The sequence below is a fragment of the Pygocentrus nattereri genome, chromosome 1 (assembly GCF_015220715.1).
Source record: "Pygocentrus nattereri isolate fPygNat1 chromosome 1, fPygNat1.pri, whole genome shotgun sequence".
Taxonomy (NCBI): Eukaryota; Metazoa; Chordata; class Actinopteri; order Characiformes; family Serrasalmidae; genus Pygocentrus; species Pygocentrus nattereri.
Window position 1 is genome coordinate 28,089,357 of NC_051211.1, and position 16,899 is coordinate 28,106,255.

At 39.4% G+C, this 16,899-nt stretch overlaps 1 protein-coding gene across 8 annotated transcripts in view; it reads right to left on the minus strand.

Moving 5' to 3' along the window:
* The window catches only part of LOC108435092 (RAB3A interacting protein (rabin3)), a 28,950-nt gene extending 12,495 nt beyond the window's left edge, over positions 1–16,455 (minus strand). For 2 of the 8 annotated variants that reach the window (XM_037538370.1, XM_017710658.2), the window contains exons 1-5: positions 16,214–16,454; positions 6,771–7,040; positions 5,642–5,843; positions 1,351–1,446; positions 414–491 (exon numbers count right to left, since the gene is read on the minus strand). In XM_037538370.1, the coding sequence (XP_037394267.1) occupies positions 414–491; positions 1,351–1,446; positions 5,642–5,843; positions 6,771–7,040; positions 16,214–16,293 (726 nt within the window). In that variant the 5' untranslated portion in view covers positions 16,294–16,454. Of the gene's footprint in view, positions 1–413; positions 492–1,350; positions 1,447–5,641; positions 5,844–6,770; positions 7,041–7,288; positions 7,391–16,213 lie in introns of all 8 variants that reach the window. The other 6 variants (XM_017710661.2, XM_037538366.1, XM_017710659.1 and 3 more) reach the window with 6 other exon arrangements.
* Between the last annotated feature and the right edge of the window lie 444 nt (positions 16,456–16,899).

Here is a 16,899-nt window from a genome sequence, read left to right on the forward strand (position 1 = left end):
ATGACAATAAAACTCTTGAATCTTGAAAACTCATTTCTGAGAAAGAAGGTCAAACAGTATACTGGATAAACTGGTATACCTTCTACTACTACCCATTAATATCCTTTATTTCAGAAGAAGCACTAGATGAGCAAGGGTCTACAAACTTTTGGACAGTCCGTGTGTTTGGAGACAGCTACATCTGAGCAGAAATGCTTAATATCTTTAGCTATTAATCAATCACAGGAGCAAAGTGTATACATGTAGTTCACTACTGTTGTATCAAGGCTCAAAACCACAAAAGAAGCCAAGATGTATTCTACCACTGGTGCCAAAACATTTTATTTTGGATAAAGGAACTGAATGATGCTGTGTGTGCTGAGTGGTGGGGTGAACAATAATGGATTGAACAGTTCGCCCCCATTTGGTCTTACCTTTCCAAGGGCTTCCTTTAGTTGCTTCTCTGCTGTGGCCTGCTTCACATTTGCCTCTCGCACCATTTTATGAGCTTCCTGTCAGGATAACACTCACATTAGGCTTAGAACAAACTAGAGATTTTCTGCACGCTCTCATCGCTTCCTACAATTCCCCACACCAAGAGACACCCAAAAGCAAGCAGAGTCTGCCTCATAGCACACTGCAAGAGAAGTATTTTTGTTGAAGTCTTTATGAACAGAGCACAGACGCAGGAAAAACAGGGAGTAGGAGGTTGAGAGTGAGAGAATTATGTTTACAAGAAAAGTACAAACCAAAGCCAAACACCATGAGAAAAGAACACTAAAGAAAACAGAGAGCTACTTAAGTAGCTGTTCAGCACATCTACATTCTCAGCTATTGTAATGTTATTTTATAGTAAACTAGGTACCAATGCAGTACAGTAATGTGAGGGAAAAAAAAATGACCAGGACCACTGACTTAACTGCCTACATTGTGTTTGCACAGGGGCCACAGATTTTACCCACAAAAGGCCGGTGTGTCTGTAGGTATTCATTCCAACTAAACAGGAACACACCACTTAGAACTAATCAGTTCTTTGAAGAGTGCATGCAGTCTCAAAGCAGCATTTGTTCTTTTGCCATTTAAATCCTTTAAAATTGTATGTGGAGAGGAAAAGAAGTATCAACTTATTTGTTAACAATATTTGTTTAATGGTAAAATTACTGCACCAATAAAAGTTCATTTTTTCTACAAAGTATGGGATAAACTGTAGATGTGCCAGTGCAGCTGATGAGAAGCTCTATATCTAGTGTTACCTAATCAAGATGCTCAAATGTCCACTAAAACACTAAAAACGCACATCAGTGGTTTGAATATGTTTTGAGGGTAGGTTGGAAAGAGGCAGGAAAAGAAACCAAACAAACAAAAACAAACCTCAAACAGGCTAGCAGTGAGTTCCTCCAGCTCCTGCCCCAGCTGGTCCCTGACTTTAGAAAGCCTCTCACACTCCTCGTCTTTTAATTTAAGTTCCTTCAGGCAACATACCATGAAATGAACAAAAAGAAAATGGGAAAAGATGAATGAATGAACGAACAGAAAGGAGGCAGGAAAGCGTTTTTTTCCCTTTTCAGTGGCTCAGAAAAGAAAAAAAAACAAAAGGTTGGATCATATGATCAAGCTTTTTGAGGATAATGAATGCAGGAACTCTGTGTAAACATGCTAAAGGTTAAACATGCTAATGAGTGTGGGACTCTAAAGCTGCAAATAGACATTATTCAACCAGCGAGGCCACAGTGTGGTTTACTATCTTAAGAAAGCATTGACTAACATACAACTAACATATACAAACTGCATGACATGAATGGCAACTTCGAGTCATGGAATGGATAAGTTGAACCAGGGCTAACCAGGGCTAAGCTTCTGACCATCAAGAACAGCTTTCTGATAGAAGTGATACATCCTGATACGTCTTTTTCAGGTCATCCAAATCACACCCCACCTTTCATAACATTTGTGGCAATAATCAGGTGAAAAATGTCACTTGCTAAGTAAGGCAACAAATCATACTACATAGATATAGAAAACATTAAGCAATTCCCAATTATGACTCTCAGTTTTGTTGTGGGCACATTTTTACACATGCTCTGGGAATGTGAGCCTATTACAAACTATTACGGACGATTGGAAATTCATTAATACTACTCTAACCAAAGTGTTAAAATTACCTGATATTCCAAACCCTGCACTTTTGTTACTGAATGATGGAAAGATTTTACACTTAACCAAAGCTGTTTCTCTGCAGCTAAAAAGTTGTTTCTTGTGACCACTAAAATGGTGACTGTAAGACTGAACAAGCCCCCAAACATGTACATCCTATTTTACTAAAAATGAAATATATTTCATTACTCCAATGAAAACTAAACACAAGTTAACCGCAGCTGCACTTGTTTTGTGAAGCTGAACCTTAATGAACCCTAACCCTGGTTCATGAGATAGGCCCCTGGTTAGTGACGTGAATATTCACAACATATTACTAATCAATTGTTGTGAGTTACTACTAAGCCTACACATCAATGGACATTAATTCTGTGCTTGTCCACAGGCTGATGTCACGTCAGTCTGGAAAACAATGACTACACAGCTAGTCTTGAGCTTAAAGAGTAAACGCTTGAAAACAATGACACGCAAAAAACACAATATACTATTATCAAATGTGTCCAGAGACATTATAAAGGAGAAGCCTCACTAGATGTAAAATGAATGGGTAAGCTTGTAACGCTCAACTTATAATACTTGTAACATTGATATCTGTTTACAGGGAAAACCCTGTCCTTCAATAAAAAGCACCAATCGGCTTTGTTGGTAAAGCTGCAAGCAGGAACAAATTAAATGAATAATCGATTATTCCGATTATGAATCGTTCAATCACCAAATAACTTATGTAATTATGAGCTTTTAAATTTAGTTTGAGGTTGTTTTTATGCATTGGCTTGAATGCATAAAACTAATGCAACTAATAATGAAGAAAATTAAGATGATAACTTCATTGTTTTGATTAACTTTCCTAGCACAAAATATTTTAAAAAAATGAAATTCCAATTTTTTTTTGTTATTGTTTGCCATAAGGTGGAGGATGGGCTCCTCTAAAGGTTTCTTCCTCTTGCTTTTAGGGAGCTTTTCCTGCCACTGTCGCCACTAGCAATGCTCGCACATGGATTTTTTCAGTAAAGCTGCTTTGCCAATGCCGGCTGTAAAAATCTCTAACTTCTGTAGATAAACTTTGACATGACTTGTTACAGCTAAATGCTACAAGCCATCATCTCTGCATGCTCTTGTGAGAGTCCCGCTCTCCTCTGAGACCGGATACTCCCCGCTGCAGAGAAGGTGAGCTATAATGGAGCGCATGGGAACGTGGCAAAAGTTTGTGGCAAACTTTACTATGAACAGTTACATTTGAACGACTTTGAGCAAACATTTCATTTCATTTTCACTTCCTCCAGTTGCTCAGTATGTTCTCCTGAAACTGCAAGTGTTCACAAACATTCGCGGAGAACAGCCTCGGCGTTAAGACAACAATGCAGTGTCTAAAATTGTAAACGTTATTTGGAATGTAAACAGGGAATAATAGTTGTGAATAACAGTTACTTGCTTCCCTGTTCCAACTCCATTAATTCAAGGGAACACTTATTTCGAAATACATGTTACAACTTATAACATGAAGTAGCCGCTCTGAACATTAATATTGATGACAAGATGAATCTTCATCCAGTGAGCCGACGTGGAAGACGTGCTGCCACACTGGCTTTACAAATAGTACAATTGACAACCTTTTTTCTGCGTTTAGTGTGAAATGCTCCCAACACCTCTGAGAATTTTGTTCTTGAGGCTGCCAACATGTTTTTGTTAAGTCTCCAGTATGGAGTTATGTCAAAACATTGCTAGTCAGCACTAGAAACACGTGTGCATGTGGTGAGGTCACCAACTAATCAACTAGTAAATTAGCTTCCAACTAATTTGCTATTGATTTTAGTCGACTTAGTCGAATAATCGTTGCACCCCTGGTGTATATCTGATTTCAGCACTAGCCATGTCTAAATTTATATGCACTCCAACTGGAAAAAACCCTGTCTTGTCTGAGCTGCTTTAAGAAGATTTATCAAGTTCGCCTCCATATCCTCACCTTCCTCCTCTCTTTTTGCTGCACCCATCCTATCTCTATTTGTCTGTCTCCACCACTCTCAATCCCTTCTTTAATTTGAGTTTATTTCTACAGGCAATTTTTATAATCAAATTACTTATTAGATTATAATCACATTTAGATTACATGCATAATGCCAACATTCGAGCAAGTGACAACACACAAATATGTCTATGCAAGTAGCTGCCATAGCTTGGCTGTTAGTTTAAATTAGCAGGGGGTGGGGGGATGGGGGTTGGAAGATACAGCAGATAAAGGCCAGCTTTCTGTCTTTACTGAATAGATCTTTCTCTGCTGGTCAGGGACAACAGCCTGAGTCTTTATCATGCGCAGCTCCCATCTGCTCATTACTGTAATGGACACTTGAAACTGGACACTAGTGCTTATATGGCCAACTGGGAGAAGCTGTTTTTCTCTTCAGGCACTGACTTAGCAGAAGTGTATGTTGAAGATAACAAGCACAGACAAACATAAGGTTTCTTGAATCATATAATATTTGAACAAAAACAATTGGTTATTAAACTGTCATTTTATACCCTCAGCATAACACCTTTTTTGCCAAATATAAGCAAGATACAATAGATTTAACTTTAATATAATGTAACTATTTTATACTTTTTGTACAGGTGGGTCACTCCAAATTTACATCAATTTCACCAGGTGCTTATTTTATGAGCAAATCTTATGTTTAAATGTTGTTCACAGTGAACCACAATAGATAGATTTTTCACATTCTGTTACATTTATGATATTCTGGCAGGCGCTCTTATGCAGAGGGGACTCAATAAGGACTCATATGTCTCTTTTCTTCATGTGATTGCCCAGGTGTAAACAAAACCCCAGTCTGCTGAGTGGAGCACAGCAGAATTAAGTTCAGAATTAGGTGTGGAATAGAGCAGAAAACTCAATGCACTACATCAACCACAGGTACTACAACAAAGAAGAGCAGTGAGGGGCTTTTTTGACAAAAGGGTTGGGTTTTGTGCAATGATGAAACCATCCAAAAGAGTAGCATGGTTGCCACATCAAAAATTGAAAATCTGTGGTTTCAAAACAGTGTACTGCTATTTCACCTCAAGGACCATGCCACACTTTGGGTCTCTTCTGTGCCATCAGACCAATCAAGACACCGGGAAAGTGTAAAAAAAATAATAATAATAATAATAATAATAATAATTGTTTGATGCAGGCAACTTGAAAAAGGTAAAAATAAATTTAACTACAAGTAGTAGTAATCAGAGTCCGAGCACTAAGAGCTAATATAAGAATTTATTAAATAAGACAAATGATGGGCAACAATTAACTCTTATTTGGTTTTTTGTTTTTTTTGATAAAGGAATGCAGAGAAAATGCATGCCAAATGTTTTACTGGCTCATCAAAATTGATAAAAGCTGTATAACATTTAAAAACAGTGGTCGCACTGCACCAACTGCCTTCATGTATAGGGAATGAAATGTGAGACTAAACATAAAATCTAAAGATTATGGGCACTATGGATAATAGAAAAGGATCTCCTAAGCTCATACCCGCTGTGCTTTGGCAAGCTCCTCCTTCAGCCTCTCATAACCTTTTTCTCTTACTTCCATTACAGAAGGGCTTCTGAGCCGTGATAGGCTGTCTGTGCTCAGGCCCAATGGATCTTCTCCTTCATCACCCAACACCACCCCAACAACCGACCCCACTTCTTGGGAGGCGGAGCCTGGGGCTGCAGGCTCCAGTCCAGGCACACTGTAAAAATAAACACAAAAAAGTTCACACAAATCAATAATTATCATCAGTGCCAAAAAAATATGCCCTTAATCGCTGGTTTCCAATACTAGTCCTTAGGGTCACAAAGCAGGATATATGGCTTAGCCAGCTAACTACAGGCTTATTTCAATATATCTAAATTGATATTTTTTGTCTCACAACGGTGGATCAATTTATTAGGCTACATCACCACAGCAGCTTGTGTTGTGCACTTTTGCTCTGTGACAGGATAAGTTTGGAATTTAAGATCTGATTTCTTTGAGAAATTAGAGCAAATATCTCAATCAGAGTAGGCCTTCTAATATAAGTGTGGACTATATAATATAATATAAGGACTCTGGTCCTTCTGGCTGAATGTTTTCTTTTTTGTCAGTGGCATTAATCATGTGAACAATATTGCTTTTTAGAAGAGGAAACATAAATATCAATGATGACTCAAATAGGCAAAAACATACTACTAAAAGTTTACTATTATAAATGCTTTAATATTTACATTTTTATGTAGCATTATTTCTTCCTTCTTTAAATAAAACTAAGCCGTTTGATGACTCCGCAAGTTTCATGTAACTGGCTATTCATCATAAACATCACACCTCATATTCACACACGAGGATTAATCACAGTTAGCGTAACTAAATATCGGTTAACAGAGAATGTTAACCGCCGTTGTGTAATTAGTGAACTGTAATTGCATTTATCAGGTTTTGTGAAGCCATTCCTAAGATAATGAATCTGAATGTGCTGTGTAAAGCACCCTGGAGCACCCTGACACATAAATTCTGGTGTTTGGTCTTAACACATCTGATCCATGTTCAGATAATTAATGAACCATTCCTGAGTTGAAAGAAGTGTGTCAGAGCAGTTTTCCTATAGGCCTAAGCGCTATTCCAAGCTCTCTGTTTTTACCTGCCATTTTGAGGCTCATCATTGCCTAGGTGTCGGGGGGCCGGGTAAACTGGCTGGGTAGGCAACTGGTCGGCATAGAGGGTGTTGGGAGGGCCGGGGGCAGAGGTCAGGGAATGGGTACGGTACAAGGTGCTTGGCGGCACGCTGGGTTTTGGAGGACGGGGGTCAGCTATGCCATGCAGGTCCGGGGTGGTGGGCGATGCCAGGTTCACCTCATGGAAACCTTCGAGGGGTTCGTTGGCCATAGCCTCAGAGTCATAATACGCTGATCTGAACAAATACAAGAAACCGTTCTCATTAGGAAGGTTATTTTAAAGAACTGTTAGAAGTGACTGACACGCTACCTTTTATCAGCACATCGCTGTTGTGAAGTATGCTAAAGTAGGTCAACACCAAGGCTATGAAGACAATCTATGACACTGTACACTTGATTAAACAAGAACACACTACAATTTGCCTGTAGTCCCATGCAAAGTCAGGAGCTGTTAGAAAAGCAAGAAACAGTCTGGTCTGCTTACCATTATGATGAATGTGTGTGTAATCTAGAAGACATGGTTAGAAGTGTAAGAGAAAGAACTGGAACTGTGGAAATGCCTCAGTGCTCCTGGATTTGTTCCACCCTAACACAATAAAGCAAACAGAAATTTGAAAGCAACATAACATTTAACATTTTTCTTCTTAATTCATGATCTTAAAAAGGAGGCACGACGTAAGACAGAACATGACATCCACATCTATCACTTTAACAGTAAATGACACCATGCCACTGATTCATGGACAACTGAAAAGCCGTGACAGAAGCTTCCCAGACTCTTATCAACATTCTGCTTGTGACATGGAGGAATGAGGCAGAAAAACTCCACAGACACATATTCCGAGTCACACCCAAACTCTCATTCCAAAGGTGAAACCATACAATGGTCAATGACACCAGCCAAGAGACTTTATTGTTGCAGAAACAAAATTCCAGCTGGTAAGCCTGCTTTTGTAAACAGATTAAAGGGCCAACTCCCTGCCTGTCAAATTGGCTGCTATGGTAACAGGCTGGGCATTGGATAGGCGCCAGTACCACTCTGACAACTATAGCTGTCAACAAACAAGACGTCTTACAATTCCAACTCTGAAGAGTTTTGCGTTTTACATGACATGCAAGAATATTGGGAGTCTATCCGTTCCAAAACTGTTCCTATAGTGTCTGGAAAACAATTTTTCTGACTTAATATGCCATCTCTGTAATTTACAGGGTGATGAAAGCACAAAAAGAAAACAGACAAACTATAACAATTCAGTGCAAAACAAGTTCTACATTTCTAAAAATCAGGGAAAAGTGTACTGAACCTATGACAATGAACTGAAGACCATGCATAAGACCTGATTTACTGGCTAGGTTGGAGATGCGTCAACTGCATAGGTCTACTAAATAGAAGAGATAACAAAGATAACCAAACAAAGATAAAACAAAGATAAAAGTATAAGCAAAAGCAGCAGAGACATGGGTGCACAAAGAGAAAGAAAGAAAACTAGCAAGCAGATAAGGGTAAGAGAACGCTGTCAGAGTAAGTTGGAATTCTGCTCAGAATGGCAAGGGAAACCGTAGCCACCTGTCATGTGAAAATGTCAGAACTGTGCCAGAAAAAGCAGAGCATGATGAAAAAGGAGGCAGCCTGTGGAATACTAAATCACTAACAGCACACACCATTTTAACAGTATTAATACAGAATAGGTTGTATCAGATTACTAACAGCACAGAGATTGAATCAGAACAGGCCATGTGCTAAACATCACAGGATAATTTGCAGAGTCTTGGAAAATTAATCTTTGAAAATTTTCAACTTTTTTTTATATATAAACACATTACTCTGACCTATTATTCAGCTGCAGCAAACCACTGCCAAAGACTGGCTAAAAGCATCCTTAAGTGATCTTACAGCAGAATTGCATTTTGTGCATTCAATCTTCTTTTCTGTCACACTTAGCAGACCTCTTATAAAGAACCCTCCAGACACAATAATCAAGGACAAATGTAGTCATCCACATTCCACAGTGTTCTCATACTGTAATCTTAAGATCACAGTTATTAAATAAATAACTAACAAAGGTAAATGAATTAACAGCTGCTTACACTTCATGTGTCTTTAGCTCTCTCTAAACAGCTGGTGTATGAGAACAGCCTAAAACACACATAGGCTATAGTACTTCTTAAACAATAAAAACTGAATGCTGAATATTGCTCCAAAAGAATAAGGCTGTAAAGCATAAGATTGGCATCTATGAGCAAATGTAATATCCAGTGCATTCATAGTCTGAAATAAATATAACCTAGGTTACCAGCAAACACCGAAGTGCAGAGTGCAATGTTTTAATAACAGGTGGATTAGCTTAATAACACAATAGCTGCATTCATATCCCACCTGAGGCACAGCAGAGCTAACTTAACTGTCCAATGTGAGGGTACCAGCCAACGTTGAAGGCAAAACACATAAAATAAGCACTCTCGAAGTGTTTCATTGCTGTCTGGGAAGGTTTGTTTAAGGTATGTCCTTGAAGCATTACAAAAGAACCTTTATTTGGTGAAGCGTTTGGTAAGCTCTCCTGGGAAGAAAATTGTGTACATTTTTAAGGTAAATGCATCAATCTCTTGCCCTTTGAAAAAAATAAGAGGTTAGATCTATGAAGAACCCTTTGCTGCTCTAAACAAATTTGTGCTTTAGTAATTTAAATCAAACACACTCTGATTGTATGGGTATGAATTGTGATGACATCACAAAGTATGATAAAGGAGTTTAACAGCTCACCAATGGTCAAAACAAAAAATGACTAGAAGATACATAGCGTGTACAGCACAAACACAAAGCATAAAACAGTAGTACTTACTTCAACTTGATTATTTAACATTACAACTAGCCTACCATTACATGAACTTGCTCCTAAAATAGTTATGTTGTCAGAGCATGAGCGTGACGTGATCTTGTACGTTTGCCGCAGCACCGGCCACAGCAAAGAATTTAATTTCAGAACTTGCTGAAATGTCACAGTAACTCTGGATAGAGAACACAGTCATATTCTGAAAGACGAAAACATGCTACCCAATGTGTTAGCAGCATTGATGTCAACTTTTCCAGCTCAGAAACAAGCTACAGCTAACAGTGCACTGTTTTAAAGCGATTATCTTGTTTTAAAGCAAGAAAGTATGTCCGACTTGCATTGACATTTATGTTCCCTAAGTAGGATAAGTTGGGTTAAAGCTAATAACCATATCTGCATTGACATTATCTGTTTGCTGTCTTGCACTGATAATGTTACGATTGTGTTTGGACAAGTGGATAACTGCAGCATCTACTGTCAAGTTAACGTTATTGACCTCAAAGAAAATGATGTCTTGCCTCTTGTCTCGGATGCAGGCAGGTGACGACAGTCCAGTGTGTGTCTGCGCATGTGCACTAGGGGTGCAACGATTATACGACTTGGTCGACTAAAATCGATGACCGGAAACTTTATTTAATAGTCGATTAGTTGGTGACATCATGCACGCATGTTTCTCACGCTGACTAGGAATGTTGACATAACCGCATACTGGAGACTTAAGAAAGACTTGTTGGCAGCCTCAAGAACAAAATTCTCAGAGGTGTGGGGAGCATTTCACGCTAAATGCAGAAAACAGACTGTCACTTGTACTATTTGTAAAGCCGGTACAGGAGCACATCTTCTGTGATGGAGTATCTGAAGAGGAATCATGTCAGCTCACTGGATGAAGAAGAGTCATCTCATCATCAATATTAATGTTCAGAGTGGCCCTACTTCATGTTATAAGTTGTAACATCTATTTCGAAATACGTGTTCTCTTGAAGAACTTAGAGTGAGGAGCTCAATCATCCAGAAGGAGCTCAGAGTAGAGCCGCTACTCCTCCGCATTGATAGGAGCCAGCTGAGGTGGTTTGGGCATCTGATCCAGATGCCCCCTGGACGCCTCCCGACCCCGGGGTCGTCCTTGGACCCGCTGGAGGGATTATGTCTCCAAGTTGGCCTGGGAGCGGCTTGGGGTCCCCGGGAATGAGCTGGAGGAAGTTGTGGGGGACAGGGTCAACTGGGATTCTCTGCTCTCTCAACTGCTACCTGTCTGGACAAGTGGTCAACGATGATGGATGGATGGTGTTCTCTTGAATTATTAGTGCAGTATTATTCACAGCAACCCTGTTTACATTCCAAATAACACTGCATTTTAGACACTGCACCATCGTCTTAACGGCGAGGCCACCGGTGCATTCAAATTCTGAGAACAGAATTTGAACAGGAGAGCGACTGCAAACAGTTTTTGCTCTCCACCAATGTTTGCGAACACTTGCAGTTTCAGGAGGCAGAGCATGAGCAACAGGACAAAGGGTTATAATTGAAATAAAATGTTTACACAAATTTGTTCAAATTTAACTGTTCATCAAGAAATTTGCCACAAACTTTCGTTACTTTCCCATTACAGCTCACCTTCACTGCAGCGGGGAGTATCCGGTCTCAAAGGAGAGACTCTCACAAGAGCATGCAGAGATGATGACTTGTAGTATTTAGTTGAAACAAGTCATATCAAAGTTTATCTACAGAAGTTAGCAATTTTTACAGCAGGCGTTGTGGCAAAGCAGCTTTACAGAAAAAATCCGGGTGTGAGCCCCCATGAGCATTGCCAGTGGCGACAGTGGCAGGAAAAGCTCCCTAAAAGCAAGAGGAAGAAACCTTTAGTGGAGTTTTCTTAGCATTTCAAACCAGTTTGTGGTTATACAAAGCAACCTGTTGAGCATTAAATGAGCACTGTAGTAATTTTCTTACTGCAGCATAAACAGTCAGCTGAACAGAAAAAAACTACGTCAGCTGCATACAGATGTAATTTGCAGTCTGAGGCAGAGGCAGCAAGTTCATATATATATATATATATATATTCCAGAAAAGTTCCAGAAAAGGTTAAAATTGTCAATAAACATCAAGTCTCTGCAGAGGTAGGTTTTTTTGGAGCCAGGTGTGAAGGTTTAAAAAATGCAGCTAAAATGTCCCGAATCTCTACCCAGTGATGAATTTGGTCCAGAGATGCAAAATCAGCTTTACCACAGTCCTGTACAGAAGTCAGCAGGCTTGTGAAGTCCTTTTTCAGAGGTTCTGTGTTCTAATTTCTGATATCATTACATCCCACGTGTATCTTCTTCACTGAGTCGTATTTCTCTCGAAGACTGCGGAGCTGCTGCGTAATGTCAGAGACTTTTGCACCAGAGATAGAGTGAACTACGGCTTTGTGGTGTTTAACGTTTCTGATGATTGGGTCACCTACTACCTCTCAGCTGGGAGCTGGGATGAAGTTTATGGCTGGAGAGCTCACTTGGATGTTCTGTAATGACCACTGCTTGTCAGCAAAAGTGGCGTCTTCCAGCTCTTCCAACACAGAGAATTTGTTGCTCAGGTGAATCTTTTGTCAGTATGGCGTGGCGTGGAGCAGTACACTTTCGTGGCCTTGGGTTTAACTCCTACCCGAGGCCAGTGATCTTCTTCCTGGATAGCTGTAGCAGCCACCCAAGGAACACTGCCGTCTAGCATTGTAGCCAGCAAGGAGTCGAGGAGTTCCTCGTTGTCTTTGATCTGGTAGAGCACAGAGATTCTTCCTTCCTTCACAAATCTTCTGGCTCAGCTGCATACAGCCATCACATCCAGCTTGAGAGCTGAGGGGAGGCATGGCCCAAAAAACTACTCGTAGATTAAACTAAAATAAAATAAGCAGTCCATAGTTTAGGGTAGTCAGTGCAGGAGCTCAGATGGATAATAATTTGGCAGTTAAAAAAAAGCTTAAAAAGGTAAAAAACAAAAGCTGGGTTGCCCAGTTGGGCTAAAAAAGGCTAAAATATAAAACAGCTTAGCAGTGGTGCCTGACGCTCTGCTCTGACAAAGCAGCATATACAGAGAACAAGGCATTAACCGTAGTATAAAATATTAGATTAGATCCGGTCTGTCTACAGAATGCACTGTTTAAATTTAAAATTTAAATTGTTTTCATTTACTTGATTAACTGAAAACTGGTTTAGTTTTGTTAGTTTATTGCTGATACTTTGCATATCATTGGTTTTAGATTTTGACAGAAAAAAGATATTGGAGTTTTATTTTTTATCTTTTGTAATAGCAGGAAAGGTAATCAAAACAGTGATTTTTTTACTAAATTATTCATCTTAATTTTCTTCATTGTTAGTTAGCAAATGCACAAAAACGACCTCAAACTAAATTTAAAAGCTGATAGCTACATAAAGAGTTATTTAGTAAGTGAATGATTCATAATCTGAATAATCAATTATTCGTTTCATAAATCAATAGATTATTCAACTATAAAATTAGTTGTTGGTTACAGCCCTGATGTGCACACAAAGCAGGGGAGAAACCGTGACCAGTCTAAATGCCTTCAGTTAGACACACAAGTGTAGCTTTTATTTCTGTAGGGTTAAAATACAGCTAAATAAAATGTGGACATTTTAGCACAGTAGCACAAACACTCTTCTCGAGCACAACAAATAAGCCATCAAATACAGGTCAAATCTAAACATCAATACTTCTCTTCAACTTCCAATACTTCAAAGTATTTCCAGATACCAATAGGATTCAGAAGTCACCGTGCAGCCACAGTCTAAAAAGAATCTGTTTGAATGAGCCTCTTAAAATGATAAAAAAAAGATACATCCTGAGCTAAAAAAAAAACAAAGTCCTCATCTCAGGCCACATAAGCATTTTATTACTCCTCAGAAGTTAAAGTAGTGTCATATCAAGTCTAGTTGTGTTGAGTGGACTATTCCAAGGCTTTGACCACAATGATCCAAAGTGCAGCTTTATATTGACTGAAGTACAGACAAAGGAAGGTTTGTGCCTTCCAAAAAGAAAATCCTTTCCTTCTGACAATGAATAATTTGCTTATCAGCACCACTCGCAAGCAGCAGTAACATTAACCCCTCAACATCCCCATCCATTCTGCTATGCAGCATACAGCTATCTACTCACTTTGGTGCCTAAACATTATGGAATAAACTGCAAACAGAGCAAAGACTGTTCATCTATTATCTGAAGTTGCATACTATTTTTTTTATCTCACCACCCTACCCATGTTAGCATAGATATCATCTGGATCTGGTTGAAGTCTATTCCTGTGTGTTATAAAACCAACTCCTTATTGCTTCCAAACACACACATGAACCTTAAGCTATGCATTCTCTACTGCTAGTGGTATTGATAAAAATCAATATCATGATATTTTTCCAAATATATATCCCATTATTAGGGTGTGAGAAGACATTTATCTTTGCCTTAATAAAGTTCAGAAAAGCTTTACTGAGTGCTAGCACTCTAAGCTAAAAACTGACATAGCTTGTTTTGACTGGACTCTTCTGTTTTCTTCGCCTTACTTCACACTGAAGGGAAAACTGTATTGTGTACTTAAACCAGCGTGGCAACACCACAACTTTATGAAACAAAATTAGACAACTACACATTATTGTTCCGTGATACCAGCACCACATATATCATCTAGTTTTAGGAAGCACTTCTCCATAAACAAATAAATCAAAATAGTTTGTGAGTACAAACTAACTAAAGCTGCAGTTGAGCTCATATTTGCTTACAAATGTGCCGCGGAAGCTGTACCGAAACAGCATGTGTGGTGATGCAACAGAAGTGTCCCCCTCTGCACATGAACAGTAACATTAGAAAGAACGTTTCAAGAATGCAGCACTTTTGCAGATCAGGTGTCTGCCTGCCCTACAGCCCTGCTGTCGCCACAGACTGCGGAACAGCCTTTGATCAAGCTACAAAAAGGCTATTTTGGACATCATAATAAGCTGTTGTAGTGAACACTTCCTACCTTACGTCCAGTTTATTCACACCTGGCTATATACTCACTCGGAAAATTCAAAAAGAAAAGACAGAATTCCCTGGGGGAATTAAGGACCTAATAAATAACTGCTACTTAAATGTGAATACTATTAGACAAAAGGGGGCATACTGGTATTACCACAGTATTATGAGCTATCTGGTCTATCTTTATTTATTCATTTAAAACAATAAAACTGAAGCTCCCCCAAATCGTAAACAAATGGCACATACATCCCAATTAATTTAATCTAATTTTAGACACTCAATTAATGAATGAAGGGCCTATGAACAACATGGAATCACCATTTGAACCCTGTAATGAGTTTGTAATGACTTCATGTCTTACCTATTGATTTATTCATTTACTTACATAAATATTACACAATTTCAACTGATCACACCTACAGATTTTATGCATTCAGTGGAAGCTACCAAAGGAAGTAGTAAGGGGACTATTTTGTTCATTTGTGTTTACATGTTTTTTTCACGTTTGCTATCTAATTTGTCTGTTTTATGTGACTCTGTGAAATTATCCTGTTAAAACATGTGTTTTCAAGACTGCTCCATCAAAACTTTAGCTATTAAAGCATATTAACTACATATCTGCAACCTCAACATGGAGCATCACCAAGTCTTCAAGGGAAGTTTTAGAAAAAAGCCTAAACATCTGACCGCAGAAACCAGTCACCAAGCCTGCATCTTCTGGAAGATGGGGGATGGGAAACACCAGGCAATGTTCATCACATGTTTAGGGTGGTTCCCAATCAATGCAATTGGTACATCTTAAAAACGGAGAACTGGAAAAGAATTCAGCAGGCATACATGTAGCGCAAGGCCAAAAAGGGGGCCTATCAACACTCTCAGCTGAGGAGTACTTATCTAGGATTAGATTTCTGCAGCTCAGTTGTTTGTCAGGGCATTAGGGGGTATAAAACACATGACATAGCAGGAACACCAATAATCCCAATACTCATGAGAAAAGGTACAAACATGCTGCGTGCTACACCAGGCTTACTCTGGCAGGTCCACTTTGTACTCATCGTCCACACGACATCCCGGAGCTGCCGATACACAGCGCTGTGCTGTGCTAGCACTGAGCGACGCTTTCAAAGCAGAAACAGGCGCTAAGCTATCAGTCCACTTGCTATGATAACAGCCCGCTGGCACCGAAGTAACCAAACCGCTGAGGCTGATGTTCGTTCAAATGAACTGTAACGTTATCTGTACCAAGTCGTCACGTAGCCCACTAACTAAAAACCATCAGCTGTAAAACAGCTTAAAACGTCTAAACCATTAAGACATTTAAACAGTTCACCAGTGAATAAAAACACAGCTAAAGCTTCTGAAACGCTTACAGACTTAACAACACCCGCAGCTAAGCTAGCTAGCTGTTGTAAATCACACACTAACTATATTCACCTCGGTTAAAGACAGTGGTGAAAATTAAGGAGTTGTTATACAAGCGTGGTCCCTGAATCCTGTTAATGGGTTAGCTAGCTGGCTGCTAACACAGCGCGGCTGGCCGGCTGGGTGAACCGCGAGCCGCTGTTTATGTATCGACGCACCTACAAGAAGCCAGGATGTCGCAGACGTTCAGTGGCCAGTGACGCTGCTCCTTGATCAACCCAACATCTAAAAAACACATCCCAAAACCCGAGTGATGAAAACATTTCCGTCATCCCTCTCCGTCGCGTCCTTCTCGGCGTATCCCGTGCCTGGAGACGGCGCGCGGCGCGTCCACGACCGAGCCTCCAACCGGCCGTCTGCGTCACGCGCACCTGCCCCTGCTCTCGGGGGCGCGCAGAGACAGAGAGACGAGAGCCACCGCTGCGTGTAAGGGCGCTCTCACGCCTACACACAGCACAGCAACACACAATGAAAATTAAATAAAAAAAGATTTTTTACTTAAAAAATAAGAAAATATGAATAAACAAAACAAAAAAATAAAAGTAAAGTAAATTAAAATATAAACAAAAAAATTCAAATACAGAAATAAAACAGCACAATCAATTAAAATGGTATTAGGCCTACAATAAATACAAATAATATACAATAAACAAAAATAAATAAATTAATAAAATACAATAGAAAATAATAAATAAAGTCAAAGAGTAAATAAATGAAAAGTAAAAGAAAAGGGATGAATGGATTTTTCAAAACAGGCGCATGGGGATTATTTGAACAGCAGCGCACTCTCGTGGACCCTATTATTACGGCAGCGTGAGGCTAAAACAGTGGAAAGCGTTAAGTA